This window comes from Canis lupus, chromosome 2 (genome assembly GCF_011100685.1).
Source record: "Canis lupus familiaris isolate Mischka breed German Shepherd chromosome 2, alternate assembly UU_Cfam_GSD_1.0, whole genome shotgun sequence".
NCBI lineage: Eukaryota > Metazoa > Chordata > Mammalia > Carnivora > Canidae > Canis > Canis lupus.
In genome coordinates this window covers 45,867,897-45,888,094 of record NC_049223.1, presented here as the reverse complement: position 1 = coordinate 45,888,094, position 20,198 = coordinate 45,867,897, and the positions used below count along the sequence as shown (strand labels likewise).

The following is a 20,198-nucleotide window of genomic DNA, read 5'->3' as shown; positions in this document are numbered from 1 at the left end:
GTAATCATCCTTCAGGTCTCACTAATCAGTCACTTTGATAGTTCTATGACATCTTCCAAGGGATTTGGTAATATCTAGTCTTTTTAACTGTATTGCTGCTGTAGGATCAGACACGACTTTGTAGTTACTTCAATAATTAAACAATGTACAGCTTCAAGTACTTATGAATATCTTGTTGCTTTATAAAAAATATGGAAGTACAGTCTTTATCTCTGAAAGAAACATTTTCTTACAATAGATATTTGTCTCCCAGGCATATTTTCATTTTTTTCTACATGTAAAAAAAGTTATCTTTTCAGTGAGGCAATATACTGTAGTCTTTTGAAGACATTTTAACTTGATATTAGGTGTCTAAATGTCATTTAATTAAGTCTAAAATTCAACTATATGATGCTCTTTGAATACAAGTAACAAATCAAAAATCTTTACCATTCCAACATGGCCCTCCTTGATTTGTCCTCATTTCCAAATAGCCTCTAACTTACTTCACCCCAGGCCACTGGTCAGTTTGGCATTCCCCAATATGACAAACTGCTGCTACATTAGTGTCTTTTACTTAACATTTTTCATAGCCTGGAATGCTGGCTGACACACTTACTTCCTTCACTCCTAAACATCATATGCTAACTTCTCAATTTGCTTCAATTTGCCTTCTAGCACTTAGCCTTATCTCGCATATTTATATATTTGTTTGAGTTTTTATTCTCTTTCTTCCAATTATAACAGGAGAACCAAAACTGTTCTGTTTTATTCAGTTCTTTTCCTCCAGATCTTATGTTTGGCACATATTAAGTGTTCAATAAGTACTGGTTGAATAAATAAATTGATGTTGAGACAATGAGGTAACATGTTTTCTATGTAGAGTTAAGATCACATGGATTACACTTAACATCTACATGAGATTTGCATAGTCTCCTTTCAGTCATTGTAGCAAGACTTCTTGTGATTTTCAAAATGTTAAAATGTGAAGAAAGAAATACCTTGTTGTAAGGATTAAATAGTGTATGAAAATTACTTGGCAGAATGCCAGAAGTTAAATGTTTGATAAATGCAATAACCTCACTTCCATCAGAATTCATCATTTCCTCTTTCTCTGCTGTCACAATAGAAATGTTGGCTTTGGTCTAGTTGAAGGCAAATCCTTCCTTCTGTAGCTTTGAGTTCAATCCACTCTTGCCTTCTGAGGGACAGCCTGCCATCTATTATTCTCCTTCTTCCTCTCACATCCCTGATTTCTTCTCATATGCTTCCTACTTCTCAACTTACCTGATTTACCCAGAGGGCCCCTTTTGATAAATGACTCAAAGTGACTATATTGCCATGAGGGGGCCCTTCATAAAAGGTGATTTGTTATGAGATATTTGCATACTTACCCACCTGTTTTTCTCAAAGATTTATAAAATGATTTGACATTTTCTGAATTTTCAGTATCCCATAATTTCTCTCATCTCAGTGCAAATTTCTGCTTAGAATGCCGTTACCTTTGATGCTTCCTAAGACAAACATATAAAATCACACATACATGTTCATACAAGCTGTGATTAACTAATTTCACTTTGTGCTTGTGGTCTTGGCATCATCATCCTCATTGTGAAGACTCACTGAACCTTACAAATTGAATGCTCCTCCCGTGTACCAGACACTACATATCCCCATCAACACCTACATCTCTCTCTCTGCCCCTCCCCCCCAAACTGTACTAGTTTATTTGTTTGGTTCCCTTACAAGACACAAAGCTCCTTGAAGACACATATTTTTTCATGTTTATCAAGTAAATACCAACATCTGTATGGGAACTGACACATAGTATATAACTAATATTTTCAGCTTGAATTGACAAGTGTAATAGTGTTAGCAAGTTTCAAGATTGGTTTCTGGAAGTGCTGAAACCTGTAGGGTCAGCCAAGCACTTACTGCTGAATTTCCATCATTGTGCTAATCAGAGAAAAAATGAGCTCAAATGTAGCATTTCTTAGTTGAACGTTTATCACATATTGCTGTTTGTTTCATATTAGAAAAAAAATTACCAAAAATGAACTAACATATTGAAACAATGGGATAGGGACTTTAGTACTAGTACTTGGAGTGGTAATATTGATAATACCATTTAATATATGTATAGATTTTTACAATTTTGAAAGCTTTTCATATATCCACAGGAAATGCCCTAACCTTGTTCTGAAAACCATTGAAGATTTGAGTGACATCTAAGACTCTGAATGCATCCTTTGGGTATTTCTAACTACACAGCAGTTTGACCTTGTATAAGACAGTATCTGATGATGAAAATTTCCAACTCTATGATGACTGTTGGGCATCAGATTGATGTGTCCTAATAAATAACAAAATGTGTATTCAAGTATACCTGGGATATATGCACAAACAAAGTTTAAAAAAAAAAGGAACAAAGTTTTGTTTAAGTCTTCCTCTTATCATGAAGTTAGCAGTGGGCCCTTAGTTATCATTACTCACCATTTAATTCTGTGTTCTGAATTGAAATGGTGCTTGTTCACTCTTAGCTTTTAATTGTCATAATTTCTGCCAGAACTCTCCATCATTATAAACAGGAATGTTCTTCCTTGTTAAATGTCCAGCACACATTGATTGATTGGATTTCTAGGGCCCATTCGAAATGCAAGACAGAAAAGGGTGGCGGTGGTGGTGGTGTATAATCTCTGTACCATGGTAATGGTACAAACTAACTTATTATTTAAGTTTGTTCAGGAAAAATGCACCAATCATTTGCCTGAATTTTTCACTTTTTATACAGATGTGCTGATGATGAGTAGTGAAAGCTTTCACGGAGGCCCCATATGAGCCTAATAGTTTTTAAAGACCCTCTTGGATTGTACCCATAAACCTCCAACATTTATGGTCAATCAGTGGGAAAAATGGATAATTTGTTTGACATATAAGTGTGGAAAACAGATGTCCTCGTTGAATATTTCCAGGTTTTGGTTATTTTAAATATGAGTGCACAACCCTTAGATTAATGAAAAGAATTTTTAAATGGAAGTCTCAATTTTTAAACGTGTAAGATTTTCTTTTAACAAAAAGACAATAGTTACAGATAAAGTATATATTTTCATGAGATCTGAACTCTTAAACTAGTTTTGCAAAAACATATATGAGTTGTGTGGACAAGTCAACTAAGAGAACATAAGTAGTCAACTATATAATGAGGGACGAGGTCTGAATCAGGAGTTATTGATACATTGAAGTGCGCTAAGGAGCTTTAATTTTAGTTGGATTCAGAATCATGTGGCAAATTTGGTACACGTACAAAGCCTCAAGTTCTGTCTGCTGCAAGGATCTTGGGCTTTTGTGTTCTTTTTTTTTTTTTTTTAAGATTTTATTTATTAATCTTGAGAGACACACAGAGAGAGGCAGACACAGGCAAAGGGAGAAGCAGGCTCGGAGCCCCATGCTGCAATTGATCCCAGAACTCAATCCCAGGACTCCAGGATCATGCCCTGAGCCAAAGGCAGACGCTCAACCACTGAGCCACCCAGGCGTACCAGGCTTTTGTGTTCTTAATTTGTTCTCTAGGTGATTCTGATAACATCATGGTTTGAAATCATTGGTCTAGGGTTTAACATTAGAAGTTTTTAAAGCTCTCCAAAGTGATACTCTTTAGGTACAACCTTGTTTGGAAACCACTGAAAATCAAATTTAGGATTCTTCCAACTCTCGGGAATAATCAAAATTGGTAGCTTTTGTTAAGTGGTTATTGTGTATAAGGCATTGTAGTAAGTATTATCTCATTAAATAATCACAAGACTCTAGGTGAATAATACTACTACTTCTACTACTTTGCATATAAAAGACATGGAGGGTAAGTAATTTAGAGGTAAAGTCACATGAATAGGTCACATGAATAGGAAGTAATAGATTGGAAGCCAAGCTGTCTTACCTCCTCACACAATAAACTATTATTAAGTAATCTTTTGGAATTATAGGAGAGGTTGAAAACTCTCAAATTGGGGGACGTCTGGGTGGCTCAGTTCTCAGAGTTCTAGGATCAAGTCCCATATCATGCTCCCCTTGAGGACCTGCTTCTCCCTCTGCCTGTGTGTCTCATGAATAAATAAATAAAATCATTAAAAAAAAAAACTCAAATTGGGAATATGTCAGAAGGTACTTACATGATTTTCTTTTGAATTTTTTATTGAAGTATAATTCACATACAATATCCTTTCACTTTCAAGTATACTTCATAGTGATTTGATATTTTTGTATATTATGAAATGATCCCCAGCTTAAGTCTAGATACCAAGTGTCACCATACATAATTACAATATTATTGACTGTATTCTCTATGCTGTAAATAACATCTCCATGATTTATTATTTTTATAACTGGTGGTATGTACTTCTTAATGCCCTCCACCTATTTCACCATTTCACCCATGTCCTCAATCCTTCCTCACTCTTGTAACCAACAGTGAGTGTTTCTGTTTTGTTTTGATTTCACATATAAGAAATCATATGATATTTGTCTTTCTCTGCTTTATTTCACTTAGCATAATGCCCTTGAGGTCCATCCATGTTGTTGCAAATGACAGGATTTCCTTCTTTTTTATGACTAATAGTCCAATGTGTGTATGTGTACCTGTGTACATATACATATATATTGTGTGTAAATACACCTATCAGTAGACAGTTACATTGCTCCCATATCTTGGCTATTGTAGTTAATGTTGTAATAAACATAGGAGTGCATATATTTAATCAAATTAGTGTTTTCATTTTCATTAAAATATTCAGAAATAGAATTTCTGGATCATATGACAGTTCTATTTTTTAATTTTTTTTATTTTTAGTAACCTCTATACTGTTTTCTATGATTGCTGCACCTATTTACATTCTGGTCAACAGTATATGAGGGTTCCTTTTTCTCCAAATCCTCATCAGCACTTGCTATTTCTTGTCTTTTTGATAATAGTCAATTTGACACATGTGAGATGGTAGGTCATTGTGATTTTGTTTTGCATTTTGCTGATGATTAGTGATGTTGAGTACCTTTTCATGTGCCTATTGGCCATCTGTATGTTTTCTTTGGAAAAAAATGTCAATTCAAGTTCTCTGCTCATTTTTAAATTTGGCTGTATGTTATTTTTATATTAAGTTGTGTTAGTTCTTTATATATTTTGGATATTAATACCCTTATCAGATGTATGATTTGTAAATATCTTCTTTCATTCAATAGATTGCCATATCATTTTGTTGATGGTTTCTTTTGTTGTGCAAAAGCTTTTTAGTTTGATAAATGATTTTCTTATCTTTAAAAATATATCTGACTTGTAGTTATATAGTAAAAACACAAGAATCATTTAAGAAATAAATGGGGAATATAGGAAAAAGAAATTGTTCATTAATTAGAAGCAAGAAGAAAACTGGCACTAAGAAGCAGGTTAGGTTTGAATACTTCTATTTATTCTGGGAAGAGGAAGATCACAAATTATTTGTTTGTACTGTTAGTGTTTGAGGAGCGAGAATAAGAGTTTCAGATAGCTGTTCTGCCATAATTCTACCGAGGGGAAAGGCAAGAGTTTCAGAGGAAAGAAGAAATTTGTATACTTCTGTGAAATGGTTCCAAATATTAATAATGCGATGAATTGGGAAAAAATGATTTATACTGCAAACACTTCCTTTTCTCTCCTTTCTATTTTGGAAAGGTACCAGCTCAGTGCCTTCCTAGGCATAGAAAATTCTTTGGCTACTGCCATTAGTGATACTTGTATCTATAAAGAGGAGAGAGAATGCCTTTGTCAAGTATGTTTTCAGTCCTACATAGAGGGAAGTGGTACTTAGGGACCTGCCTTGTTCCTCTCAAGACATAGCCTTCCTCAGGCTTTGTCCCTGGGCCCCATGGGCAAAATGCCAATACTGAAATGTTGGAGGAGACATTTCCTACTATGAAGAAGAAGAAAGAGAAGAAGGAGAAGTAGGAGGAAGGAAGGAGGAGGAAGAAAGATACCCATGTAGAAATGCCAAGCATCATTTTTGCACAGCATTAAATTTAATCACTCCCACTTAGCGAAGGAAACAGTGAGCAAAGTGAGCATTTATTTTCATTGATGGTATTTCATCAATGGCTTGTATACTGAGCATTCACTATATGAAGAACTTTGGATTTCTAGCACTCTGGAGAGTCTGAAAGATGGTTCCTGATTCTGGTACCTTAGTATTTATTATATGGTATGCATAAATATATATATATATTCAAGTGTGTTAAAGTTGACTGTGTACAGTAACTAGAGTAATTACACTACCAACAAGCTATTGTAAGCCTTAAATAAAATTATATTTCAAATAATTGATGGTATAGTGGTAGTTCCTATAAGGTCTAATTATAAAATTAAGTCTAATTTAAAATATAAAAAAGGTACAAGAAAAATACATGTACATCCATTGTTCTGAAACTTTCTTGGCTTCCCAAAAATGGCCAGTGTTTCAGGAAAATACCAAATAAAGGAAGACAAATAGAAATTGAATTTGGATGTTAGTGCCAAATATGACTCTGATTTCTGTGGGATAACAGTGATATGTGTTTTTAAACACTTTTGTAATAGAGCTGTGTTCTTCTGCTGGAAGTGGCAGAAAGACAAAATTGCAGGCAGGCACTGACAATTAGGAACCCCTGAAGATAAAAAGAGGTTTGTAGTGGATAAGATTCCCCCAACCTTAACTGTGGCCAGCTATATCAGATTTGACAACTATTCCCTTTGATTTCCAGCTAGGACCACTCCTGGGGACCTTAATCACAAAAGCAGCAGCAACATGAGGTACTAGCTAGGGGAAGATCTTCAAAGGAACAGTGGGCATTCTCCCTGCTATGGGAAAGATGCACACAGTATTTAACCCTATGTCAAGGATAGAGGCTGAAATAATCTTAATATTGGATCCTCACCCAGATCCAAATCTTCAGCAACCAGAAAAACCATTCTGGGCAACTTTGCCAGGTCACAGCCCTTATCTTTGGAATCCCCAGCATGGGGCTTATTGTCAACAAGCTGTAAGAATCAGACAGGAGCCGTGAAACTCCATTTCTCGAAGAAGACTGAAGCAAGCGGAGGTGCAGAGGAGAGCTCAGGGGCAGTGAGGGGCAGTGGGGGGAGGGAGGCGGGGGCACCGAGAGGGGAAGGATCTGGAGGACAGGTCTGACTTCTGACTGGCTGGGGTGGTTTTGGAGAAAGTCGCAGCTCTGGCTCACCAGTCAGGAGCTGTCCAACTTTTCAGCAGCTCTGGTCTCAGGGTTCAGGCGCTCTGGACGGCGGAGGCTGCTACCACTACTGCTGCTGCTGCTTTTTCTGCGACTCGAGCTGCGAACGATTCCTGCTTTCCCCGCAGGCGCCCAAAGGAAGGAAGGGAAGAAAGGAGGGAGGAGGGACCGGCTGTTGGTGAAGCCGCGCACCGCGCGCCCTAGTCTTGGTGAACTGGGGAGCCCGGGAGTGTGTCTCTGCCACAACCACGGCGGAGGGAGCCCTGTCACGTTCCGTGACCCCTCCCGCTGGCGGAGCCCCCTCTCGGTCGCCCGGAGCCTCCGGTGGCTTCAAGTGGGAAGCTGAACCCAGCCTCTGTTCAGCTTCAGGAGCAGCGGCGGCGGCAGCAGCAGCAGCAGCAGCATCCGGAAGGCGTCCGGGCCAGCGCGGTGAAACCCCCTGGGCAGCGGGGCGCGGAGCTGCGAGCCGGGATGGAGGCAGAGGGCAGCAGCGTGCCGGCCCGGGCGGGCGGCGACGAGGGCAGCGACAGCGCTGGAGGGGCCACACTCAAAGCCCCCAAGCACCTCTGGAGGCAAGAGCAGCACCACCAGTACCCGCTCCGGCAGCCCCAGTTCCGCCTCCTGCATCCCCATCACCACCTGCCCCCGCCGCCGCCGCCCTCGCCCCAGCCCCAACCCCAGTGTCCGCTGCAGCCGCCACCGCCACCCCCCCTCCCACCACCCCCGCCGCCTCCCGGGGCAGCTCGTGGCCGCTACACCTCGAGCGGGGCCACCGGCCGGGTCCGACATCGCGGCTACTCGGACACCGAGCGCTACCTGTACTGCCGCGCCATGGACCGCACCTCCTACGCCGTGGAGACCGGCCACCGGCCCGGCCTGAAGAAATCCAGGATGTCCTGGCCCTCCTCATTCCAGGGACTCAGGCGGTGAGTGGAGAGCGCCCCCTCCCCCATTCAGGCAAGGGGTCACCTCCCTAGTTCTCAGATCCTCCTCATTGGTCTATTTGTCGCTACCGGTCCAAGACCCAGGGCGAAATTCTATTCGGGGAATTGGGGGAGGGAAAACAGGGGCGTGTCTGCCCTTGCTTGAGAGGATTAGGTTTCACGTGTGTGTAAGAGACCCTGAAAGTAAGGTATAAATGTTGTGTGTGTGCGTGTGTGTATGGGCACGTGGGCCCGAGCCCCCGCGCGTCTGTGTGTGTAAGAGAATGAGAGAGAGAGATTTCCAGTTGTCTATACCAACCAGCATCCCCTCCCCACCCACTTCCATCCCACCCTGGCAAAGTGGGACTAAACAGGCAAATTCAGTTTGCTGCCGTGCAGTAGGGAAGAAGAGTAAAAAGAAAGGGGTGGGGTTGTTGAGCCAGGGAGACTCCCAGTAATCAGTCCACTCCCCCCCAAAGTGAGGGGGGTTGGTGGGGCAGATCTGATGGTGACTGGGAATGGGTGACACAGCGTGGTATCAGGATTGCAGCTCAAAGCCTGAGAACAACTCAGTTTCTCTTTGTCAAGTGGGGAAGTAAATTGAGCAGTGAAAGGGGAGAACAAACACGTGGGTGACTTTGAGAGTTTGGAGCAAAATGTTCAGCAATCCTCACTAGAGGGAAGAAGGAAGGGTGGAAGGAGGGAGGGAGGACTCTGTGGGAGTTACACTGTGTCGGTATGTGGTGTGTGCCCACTGTATGTGTATCCATCCAGTTGTCTGCAAAATCCCAGGAAGAAAGTACCTTGTTTTATTTAGCAGCAGGAAAGATGCAGAGATTTGATTACAGTGATTTCCCCTTAATGTAAAGTACTCCGGAAGGCAGGGCAAGGAAGCTGCATGTCACCCAGAGTTTTAATAGAAGCCAACCACTCCTATTCCAAGAAAATGAGTAGTGTAAAGAACCAATTACAGCTGCTATGAGAACTCAGCTCAGATTCTTAACTCAGGCATGGAGGTGGAAGTTGGGCCCTTTCCCTGCAACCCAGAAACAGTGCTTTTCTTCTCTGTCCCAGGCCCACTAAGCCAGGAATCCCCTGCCTCACAAAACATGCACACCAATAAGGTTTCAGGAGATGCTGGCAAAGTAGAGCCATCATCATCTAACCTTAGAGGTGGGCAGGCAGTGATGGACTATAGGTCCAAGCCATATATCTGGATGATGGGTAATTATAAACTGTAAATCAATTGGGTGTGCAGAAACAGGAAAACCTGGGGCTTGGATTGTTTGTCCAACTGTAATTGACAGTGGGTTGGATTTATAAAAAAATATTAATAGTGTTCAAATGTATGTCTTTCGCCTCACCCCCCCTTCCTTCCTTTTTCCCTTGCTCTCTCTCTCTCCCTCCCTCTTTTACACTCCCTCCCCACTCCTCTGTCTTATCGCTTTCTTTTTTATGAGCATGTCTCTCTGTGTGTTGTGTACACTGTGGTCAAAGGAAATGGAGCCGAATAGAATGTCCCAACCTTGATATGCCCACATGTTCCTCCCATCCTTTGCTTTCCTCACACCCTTAGGTACTGGACATTTTTCATGGTGATGTCCTTATACTTGTTAGAAAGAATGAAAATTGTGGTTAATAATCATTCAGATCAGTTGAAATTTTGAAGATTGGCATGATTTGCAAATATTCATAAATTAATATGCAAGTTTCATTTTTTATATCTCAGACTGCTAAAACCCACATGCTGTGATACTCTTTGTTTGAAGAGGTGAATGTCCTCCACTTGGGTAGAACACTATGGATGTGGATTCCCAGTGGTGGAATAAAGGCAAGCATGGCACTTTGTATATTTAAGCTATTAAAACTTGTGAGACTGAGGTTTTAACAAATATTAAATAAGAACAAGAGTTCTAGATTAATCTGTGGGTTGCTTCACTTTGTAGAATCTCTTAATTAAATTCATTTTTTAATAAAATAGAACATGACTGAGAGGGTGGAGAGGGAAAATAAGCTAATTGGAGTAGAGGTATTGCATCATTGATTTGAATTTCTTTTTTGCTGTGCTCTCTACACTGATTAATTGTTCTATTTGAAATTTATTAACTGAATGGTTCACAGAAATCTAAAGATATATGTTATTTATACATAGCTTCCACTGTAGCTCATCTAATAAATCATTGTTATTCTGTTTGAGAATTATTGGTCTCAAAATTCTTTACATCACTTATGTGTTTCCCTAAACACTCATGCATTGCATGTCAAGCTTTTCCTTAATAGAATTGCTTTTGTAAATAAATGTGTTTTTCAAGAAGAGCATGGATATTACTTTCATTCTTTAAGGAGAATGATAGGAATGCTTTAAAATTATCAAAAAATCACATTTATTAACTTATTTGAACTCATTAATAATACTGAAATGATATTATCTCCATTTTATAGATAAGAACATTGAGCTCTAGAGGATATGAGTAACATGTTCAGTAATACATTGTCTGTGAGCACCAGAGCTAAGACTGAAACCCAGGTCTCCTGCCTCAGCAAAGACAGTGGGTGCTCCAAAAATAAAAGTGCGCAGAACCTGGTCATATTGACAGCATCAAGAAATATATAAAATCAAACATGAAGTTTTTATCGATTGATACCACAAGACATAAAGTCCAACTAAACAAAAAACGAGATATGGTTTAAATCCTTTAAAGAAAAAAAAACCATAGGCTCTGGAAGCAGTGAGAAATTTTAACTCTTATTTGTAACTTTTGAAATTCTGGCTGTTACACTGGTGTTATCATAATAGAGGTAAATCAATGTATTTGTTGACTTTGTACACTGCATACAATAATAAATATGAAAAAATGTTCAGAGAAATACAGCTAATCAGAGAACTTCATATTGTTTTTGGTGGGGTTCTAAAAGGGAAGAGAAATGTGAGACGTGCAGAGTATGTGTGTGTTCATGTACATGTGCCGTCATTCAAATGGAGGGCTTTGGTTGTTTGTCAAGTTAATATCTCTAAAAAAGACTTATTGATGGATGGATGAATGATTCCCTATGGACTACTGAAAATCATATGTCCTTTAAAAGGCTATTTTTAGCAGATATACTAGTATTTCCAGATGTTATTGTCTTGACTGAAATTTTGAAAACTATAGTATGTGAAGCAATGGGAAAGAGGTGTACTTGGGTTAATGAGGAAATTTGTAAAATTGGAAAGAGGCAATCCTCACACATTTTGTGGTTAGTTCTTTTGATTCCATGGAAACCATAGATAGGTTAAATAAATTTTGTGTTAAGTTATATCTAAGAAGGTAGATTCAATTTTTGATCTTAACTTAAACATAGCTTGAAATAATGAGATTATGAGGAATGGGTCTCTACGTTACCAAGAAAACCAAATAGGATATTTAAAAACCCTTATGTAAAAATATAAATCAAATTAATCACTTTAACGATTGATAGATAAATGCATAAGAAATCGTGATGTATATAAATATAATGGAGTGTTATTCAGCCATAAAAAAGAACGAAATCTTGCTATTTGTGACATGTATAGACCTCGAGGGCATTATAAGTGAAATAAGTCAGAGAAAGACAAATACCATGTTATCTCTCTTATATTTGGAATCTAAAACAAAACAAACAACAAAACAAAAACTAAAACTAAGATCACAGATGCAAAAAACAGGTGGTGGTTGTCAGAGGTGATGTTAGGATGAGAGAAATCGGTGAGCTGTTGTTTTGTTTTTGGTTTAAATAAATTGAAAAAACAAAGTTGGAAATTCAAATAATATAGATGATTCCTTGGCTATTATGAAAACATTCTACATGATATAGATATAAATATGAAAAAGGTGACATTTGATTTAATTATTTTAGAAGAAAAATAAACATCATAATTGTATTCAATATAAATCCATGCATAATATATTTACTTGACAGTGGCCTTTAAAATGCATTAACATATATTAAATAAAAGGAAATATTAATAATTATAATTATATTGCAGTATTGAAATATTAAAAAATCAGATTTTTGCTTCTGTATTCTGAATTATGAAACATATTTTTCCATTGTTTCTATTAATTTTGTTAACGTTTTTTAGCGTATTTTTTCTTCATTAAAAAATGAAGTTCATCATGCACAATTTTAGTTTCATATCACCAAAATAACTGACTGAAAACTTGGTTTTTAAACTGACTACATCAGTGAATCGAAGACTTTGGATTTTAGGAAACAGTAATTTTTTAAACATCAAATGACCAACATAAAGTTGCCATCTTTAAATTTTAATAAGTGAACACATTAAGTTTATTTAATCAACAAAAATGTATGGTAAAATTCCTATCTTTCTCATTTCCTAATATTACCAAAACAGTGTTAGATTTAAAAATTGACAGGAAAGACCAATGCAGAAAAGAAACTTTTTTCACTTTCTAAATTGGATATATTCACACACACACACACACACACACACACACACATAATGAATTGGTCACTAATTTCTATTTGCAAACTTTAATGTGAGTTTGGAAGAATATCTTGGAGAAGGTTCTTAAACATCACATAGAATAATAATCTAAAAAGACTAAACCCTGTTGGCAAGTTTGGGTAGTTATTCAAAGCCCTCAAGTCTAAACATGAGTAAAATTTTGTCCCTCTCACAGCTTATTATCCAATCTACATGTTTAAAAATATACAATATGTGAGTCTGTAACTTCAATGCTGCTAGTCCTGGCTCATAGCAGGAATGTTGCTAAGGGATTATACCAAATAGCACTGTATTATATTTCAAAAGATGTTGTGGTTATTTTTACCCTGAGGAACATTTTTCTACATTTAAAAATGGGAAATCTAATTTTTTCCCAAAGAAGAGGGCATTTCACATTATTTTTTAAAATTCATCAGCTAAATTGACTCCTATATACACTCATACCACCAACACTATGATCTTTATCATGACACCATCTTGGAGATTAGATGAAAAATAAGGTATGCTTTGTCTTCTGGATAAGCATTATAGTTTGACTCTTCAGAATACTAGCCTAGTTTATCTTCCTCACAGAAAGTCTTCCAATTCATCCTCTTCTGTGAACCCCATGAAATCACCACACTCAGCTTCTTGACATGTGCTGAACTCTCTGTGTCTTTTAGCACATCTTTCTTTTTGAACCTGTTTTCTCTTTCTAGACTGCCTTCCCTCCCTTCCTTATCTATTTGGAAAACGCATACATATCTTTTCAAACTTCTCTCATATGTTACTACTTGTGTATATGGTCTTACAAGCAGAGGAATATTTTTCTCTTCAGAGCTTTCACATTGCATTTTATTTATGTCTCTAGCAGTTACCAATTGTGATTTTATATCTGTCTCCCCCATTAAATACATTAGGATCTTGTACAGTGTGTGGTTTACATAAGTCCTCAATAAATGATGAACCTTTAAATGTGGAAATAATAATAATAATAATGAAACCTTGCATCTTCCGTTAGTGCTTACTCAGACAAGATGTATCTGGTTTCCTTAATAATCTGTGTGAAATAAACAGAGCTAGTGATATTTTGCTCTTTTTATAGGTAATCAAAGGGAACTCTCAGAGAAATAGACACATATACCCATTTAAAGAAAAGCTTAGACTTGAACCTTAAAACTGCTAGAATGGTCATCTTTTCATCACATTATTAGATAAATATGGGATGGTATTTGATGAGAGGAGGCCCATCATTTGACTAAAACTATGAAGACAGAAATTGTAATGATTATGAGGAGAGATAGTAGTCATTACAATCCAGATTGTAAGAAAACATCAGAATGAAAATTTGATGAAATAAGGTCTCCTTTTTTATTTATAGAGAGTCTTATACAGAATTAATTCTTAACTGTGGGTTAAGAGGAGCCATTAGGTTTGGGATAGGTGCACATTTTGGGAAGAACATTCATCAGATTCTCAACAAGTCCTTGATCTGCAAAATTTAAGACACTGTGTTCTAAAGTGAACTAAGTTATTGACTGATTCACTAAGGGAACAACTATGAGAACATTGTATACCAGTCAAGTGATATTCTCATTGGACTGACTGAAAGTAAGTAATTTGAAATGAGATCTTAGAAAAATGCAACACTCTAGGCAGAAAAGGTCACAGGCTTATGTAAAAATAACGTCCTCAATGAAGTTTTGAGGAATTAGTTGACTTAAAAATTTACTTAAAAATACGTATCAGAATAGTAAAGAACATTTAGAAAAAAAGAAAATGAAAAAAGATGTTTTTGTCTATAAGATAGCAGAACTGGGGCTTCTGGGTGGCTCAATCAGTTAAGCATCCAATTCTTGATTTCAGCTCAGATCATGATCTCTGGGTTGGGAAAACAAGTCCCACGTTGGGCTCCATACTCAGTATGGAGCCTACTTCAGATTCTCTCTTTCCCTTCGCCCCTCCCCCTGTTTTTGTGATAAATAAATAAGTTAATTCTTTTCAAAAGTCAGAATATATATAGTCTTTTAATTCAAACAGTGTGATATTAATTTAGGAACAAACCAATTGTTCTGTGAAACTGAATAAAAGGTCAGAATTTGAGACCCACGTATACATGGAAATTCAAGATGTACAAAGGACAGCATTCCAATTCAATGAATCTAGGATAAATTATTTAAATTTGGTGTTATTATTTTATTGAAATAAAAAGGATCCTTACTTCACACCATAATAAAAAGCACTTAAAGTCAATACTAAAAATATTTTTTTCTTTCTTTTTTTTTTAATACTAAAAATATTAAAAACTTAAAAGTGGGCAAAAGACAGAGGAAGTTCAAAAAGGAAAAAAGATTAATAACAATAAACATTTGAAAAGATTCTCTATTTTGCAAACAGACAAAAATAAAGTGTTATTTAATTTTTCATCTATTATTTTAGAAAAGGTAAAAAAAATAATTCAAAAGAATTAGAGAAGGTGTGGTGAAGTAGGCAGTTTCTTCTACACATTTTTTTGTGATAGAGTAAATTAGGAAAATCTAATGGTGTGTAATCAAATAATGTATGACAAAATTTTAAATGGGAGTGCTTTTGACCCATTAATTCTATGCTTAGGAATTTAGCCTAAGAATATAATTGAACAAGTGAGCAAAGAAGTACTATGTTGCAAAATTTTGTATGATAGCAAACATGTGGAAGGCACCCAAATATCCTTCAATAGAAAACTGTTGAAATCAGTTAGGTCATTATCTGTAACAAAGGACTACTAGATAAAGAATGAGAGATGTACATGTACTGAAATGCAATTACAAACCCTACAAGTTGTTAAGGGGAAAAATTGTTTTGAGACTGGATCACAGAACATGTACTATTTACTTACGTGTATTCATGCATACTTATATTTACACGTATGAAGTTATGTTTGTGTATGTATATGCCTATATATATAGATATGTGTGTATACATATTATGGTGTGAGTATTTGTGTGTTTAAAATCCTCTCTAGAGGGGCAGCCCTGGGTGGCTCAGTGGTTTAGTGCTGCCGTCAGCCCAGGGCGTGATCCTGGAGACCGGGGATCAAGTCCCACGTCGGGCTCCCTGTGTGGAGCCTGCTTCTCCCTCTGCCTGTATCTCTGTCTCTGTGTGTCTCTCATGAATAAATAAATAAAATCCTAAAAAAAAATTCTCTCTAGAAAGGGAACGGCACTAACCAGTTATATGTGTAAGAAGAGAGGATTTTTTTTAAAGATTTTATTTATTTATTCATGAGAGACACAGAGAGAGAGAGAGGGAGAAAGAGAGAGAGAGAGAGAGGCAGAGACACAGGCAGAGGGAGAAGCAGGCTCCATGCAAGGAGCCCGATGTGGGACTCGATCCCGAGACTCCAGGATGACACCCTGGGCTGAAGGCAGGCGCTAAACTGCTGAGCCACCCAGGGATCCCTAAAGAGAGGATTTTTAAGATAGGTCTTTGATATTCTGTTTTATGGTTTTTTTTTTTTTTTTACTTATTTCCTTTGAAATGAGCATCTGTTGCTTTTATAATAAGAAGAAATCATTTATTTTCCTCTATTTTAAAAAACTAATATTTTCCACTTAAGTTTACATATTTTATTTATATCACTTTTCTTTCCTCCCTCAAAAGCAAAGGTTTGTGCCACAAAACAATTTAGTACAGTAAGGTAAAATGAGGATGTCAAAGAAAAGAGAACATAACAACATGAAGATAGTATGAAATATCGAAGGAAAAAACATTCCACTGATTTCTGAGTAATTGCTAGAAATGAGTCACAGAATTGGCTTGAGCTTCCTATCAGCTAATCCAAGGAAGAAAACACTATCAGTTCAAGATTCGTAGTATTAGAGGTTTAAAAAAAAAAATGAGCGCAGACAATGCATTGCTCTTTAACCCTGAGAATTGAAAGAAATGTTTCCCCATGTTTTCCTGTAAAATGGATACTGTGTGATATGTTGCATAAGTTTTCAATAACTAGCCTACACCATATAAAGTATGAAATAAGTATGAATGTTTATTGTAATCATGGCTGTTTCTTGTAAAACTGCATATTGATATCTTGTTGTCAAAGTACAGTTTATTGAAAGTCTAGGGGCATGAAATCCCCAGTTAGCATTCTTAACAGTGCTTTCTGTTCAGTACCAAATGCTGTTAAGTGCTCGATTAAAAGTGGCTGCATCTCCAACTTCAGAAATTCCTCCAGACTCTATCTCCTATATGCTTTTTGACCTGGTTGATTCCTATAATTGCAACCCTCAATTAAGTCCAACTTGACTAATGCCAAGGTTGGCTCAGAATTCTGGGACACTCCAACTCAAACTGGGTCCTCCTTATTTGTGACATGAAAATGGGGACACTGGAATAAAAAAATTCAATCTTGGTACTTAGCTCTCTGATTTCCTAGCATAATCACCTAGTTTTCTAGATTTTCATAGAATACCCACTGCTAGTTGAATGCTCCAAGATAAGCTAGTTACAAAATATAGCCTTGGTAAAAAAAAAAGGATGGCCCACTTAAATATAGATCAGTTAAATGTTAGAAATTATGTAGTATCCAAATTGAGGTTGCAGTTTTAGACTAATTTATTTGCAGGACTTTTCTCTGAAACTATTTTCCTATTGTTATTACTCATCTGGAAGCAAGTTAAAATCATTGGAATGCAAAATGTAAGTTTGAAGTCCTCCATACACATTCTTGTTTTACCACCACTCAGAATCATTCTTGCCACCTGAGGTCTTTCAGTTGTATTGAGGATCAGGTTCCAAGAGGACTCAAATGACCATTAACCAGAGGTCTCTACTAAAATCATAGAGCTCATCGTGGAGATTTCTCCTACAAACATTCAAGAAAGATCACCAAACATAGGGAAATACTCTATGTTGTTCTCATCAGAATTTTTGAGAAATAATAAGGAGTATGAGAATGATCAGTAGGGGGTGCACCCGGGTGGCTCAGTGGTTGAGCATCTGCCAATGGCTCAGGTCGTGATCCTGAGGTCCTGGGATCAAGACCTACATCAGGCTCCCTGCAGGGAGCCTGCTTCTCCCTCTGCCTGTGTTTCTGCCTCTCTCTGTGTGTCTCTCGTGAATAAATAAATAAAATCTTTAACAAAAAAATAATGATCATTATGTAGAATATGAGTCTAAGAAACTCATATTAATAATTCAGAAGCTGCTATATACATTAACTGAAATATCCAATAAGTCAACAGATCCACAGTTTGTGGGAAATGGAAAGTTCTTGAGGGTTTTAGTAGATTAGGCTGCTCTTTGAGTCTACCTATGTGTCTTCCCAAACCAGGGGTTCTGTATATATGGATTCCTCTGCCCGAGATGCCCTCTCCTCACCACTCATTAGCTTTAATAGCGTGTATTCATACTTGAGATAGTAACTCAGACATTGCCTTTTCAGTTAAGACTTCTTGGTTATTCCAAACATGTCATAATACCTTATATGTCTTTTTTGTCACTTTTATTGTATTTTAAAATTACATGTTTGTTTTTGAATCATGGTAATCTCTTCTATCAAACTATAACCCCCAGTGAAAGCAAGGACCCTGGCAGTTTTGTTCACATCTACAGTACTTGCTTAGTATTTGCACTTAAAGATTTATTATATAGGGGCACCTGTGTGGCTCAATTGGTTAAGTGTATGACTCTTGGTTTCGGCTCAAGTCATGATCTGAGGGTCCTGAGATCAAGCCCCACAGTGGGCTCTGCACTCAGCAGGAATCTGCTTGAGATTCTCTGCCTATCTCTTAGCCCCTCCCCTGCTCACATGCATGTTCTCTTTCTCTCAAATAAATAAAATCTTTTAAAATTTTTATTAAATAAATAAATGAACCTTAAGAGTTAATAAGGTTGTCAAATTTGTAAAGCTAGGAATCCAGTATTAAAGGAGAGCAGAAACAGTTCCAATGCAGAGTGTCTTCAACATATACTTCATTTAGTTAAAGTCAAGTTACTATTTTTTTTATTTGATGTAAAAGATGCTTGAGTGTTAGTTTTTTCTTTTTTTTTAAGATTTTATTTATTTGAGAGAGAGACCAAGAGTACACACTGCATGACCTGAGCCGAAGGCAGACACGTAACCTATTGAGTCATCCAGGTGCTCCAAATGTTAGTAGGTTTAAGTATCATTTCTGGAAAGAAGTTTGCAGGACAGGAAGTCCTAAGGAAGTAGCATCATGGACTGTCAAGATGATGATGTTTAGAAGAGTTATATTTAAGGGACTAGCAAAGAAAAATGAAAATGAAGGCATTAGATAGTAATTTAAATGCTATTTTGTGATTTGTTTTCATACTTATTTATTTAGCATTGATGCATTCTGCTTAAATTCATTATGTTTTTTTTTACTCCTGTTCCAGCAAATATAAAGTATTCATAATTACTTAGCATCTGGTAGTTCTTTGTGACAATGAAGCCCGGGAGTAAAAATAAGTAAATTTTTTGCCTGAGAATATAATAGCTATTTGAGAATGATCTAAGAACTTTAACAATTACAGGAGAAAGTAAGAGTATACACCATTATTCTGACAAAATGCCACTTTAATTTCATAAATGTTGTCCTTTTATATCATATGGTAATTTTATTTTGGAGTAGCAAGGCATGGAAGCTGTTAAACGAGTCATTATTTCTATTGACATGAAATAGTTTGTAAACCAAAGTCACAGAGGAGTGTAATGAAAATCATTAATAAGAAGTCACATAAACACATAATAATCATTATATTCCAAGACTTCAGAAAAAGTATCTACTTAGGGAAAACAATTTTTTTTAAAGATTTTATTTATTTATTCATGAGAGACACAGAGAGAGGCAGGCTCCATGCAGGGAGCTGGATGTGGGACTCAATCCCAAGACTACAGGATCACGCCCTGGGTCAAAGGCAGACACTCTACCGCTGAGCCACCCAGGCATCCTGGCAAAACAATTTTGTATTTGTTTTTAATGCAGCCTTAACATGGACCCTAGACTAAACGGCAGTACCATTTACTCTCTGGTGGAGTGCTATTCAATTTTCAATGAGTTCAAATATAACGATTATGTATTATTAATTAGACATAAATGGAAGGAAAAAATAGTATGCTTTATGGTGTATCATATATCAAAAGCACTTTTAAAAAACTGTATTTCCTTAGCTAGCTCTAAGATGTGACTATATATATGAGCAATTGAAGTAACTAGACCACTGACCTGGTTGATAAATGTTGCCAAGCAAATTTAATGTAATGTTTCCCTAGAGACTTTTTTAAACTGCTTTGAACAAATCATATTATTGAATTGACAAAACTGGATCAGATACTTCTTTGAATGTTTGTCACAACATCTGTTGGAATTCTTGAAAAATTTTAGAAATGTTCGAACCCCTAATGAAGCTCCTGAGGACATAGAGTCTATTGGCCCTCAACCAGTCAGTCCAGCAGCCTGTTTATTGTTTTGGATGCTGCTTGTGTCAAAGCATTTGCTTTAAATATTTGATGTAGTTAATTAATGAGTATTTTGAATCTTCTCTATTATAAAAATCTGCTTTTAAAAAATAAATGCAAACAAGTCACAAATGATAGA

General features: G+C 37.0%; 1 protein-coding gene across 11 annotated transcripts in view; it reads left to right on the top strand.

The window, feature by feature from the left end:
- The window catches only part of PDE4D (phosphodiesterase 4D), a 1,400,346-nt gene that overhangs the window by 543,559 nt on the left and 836,589 nt on the right, over nt 1–20,198 (top strand). The window contains exon 1 of one of the 11 annotated variants that reach the window (XM_038530650.1): nt 7,681–8,150. The exons of the other annotated variants lie outside the window; for them this stretch is intronic. Within the exon in view, the coding sequence (XP_038386578.1) occupies nt 7,696–8,150 (455 nt within the window). The 5' untranslated portion in view covers nt 7,681–7,695. Of the gene's footprint in view, nt 1–7,680; nt 8,151–20,198 lie in introns of those variants that run through there. 11 annotated transcript variants of the gene reach the window in all.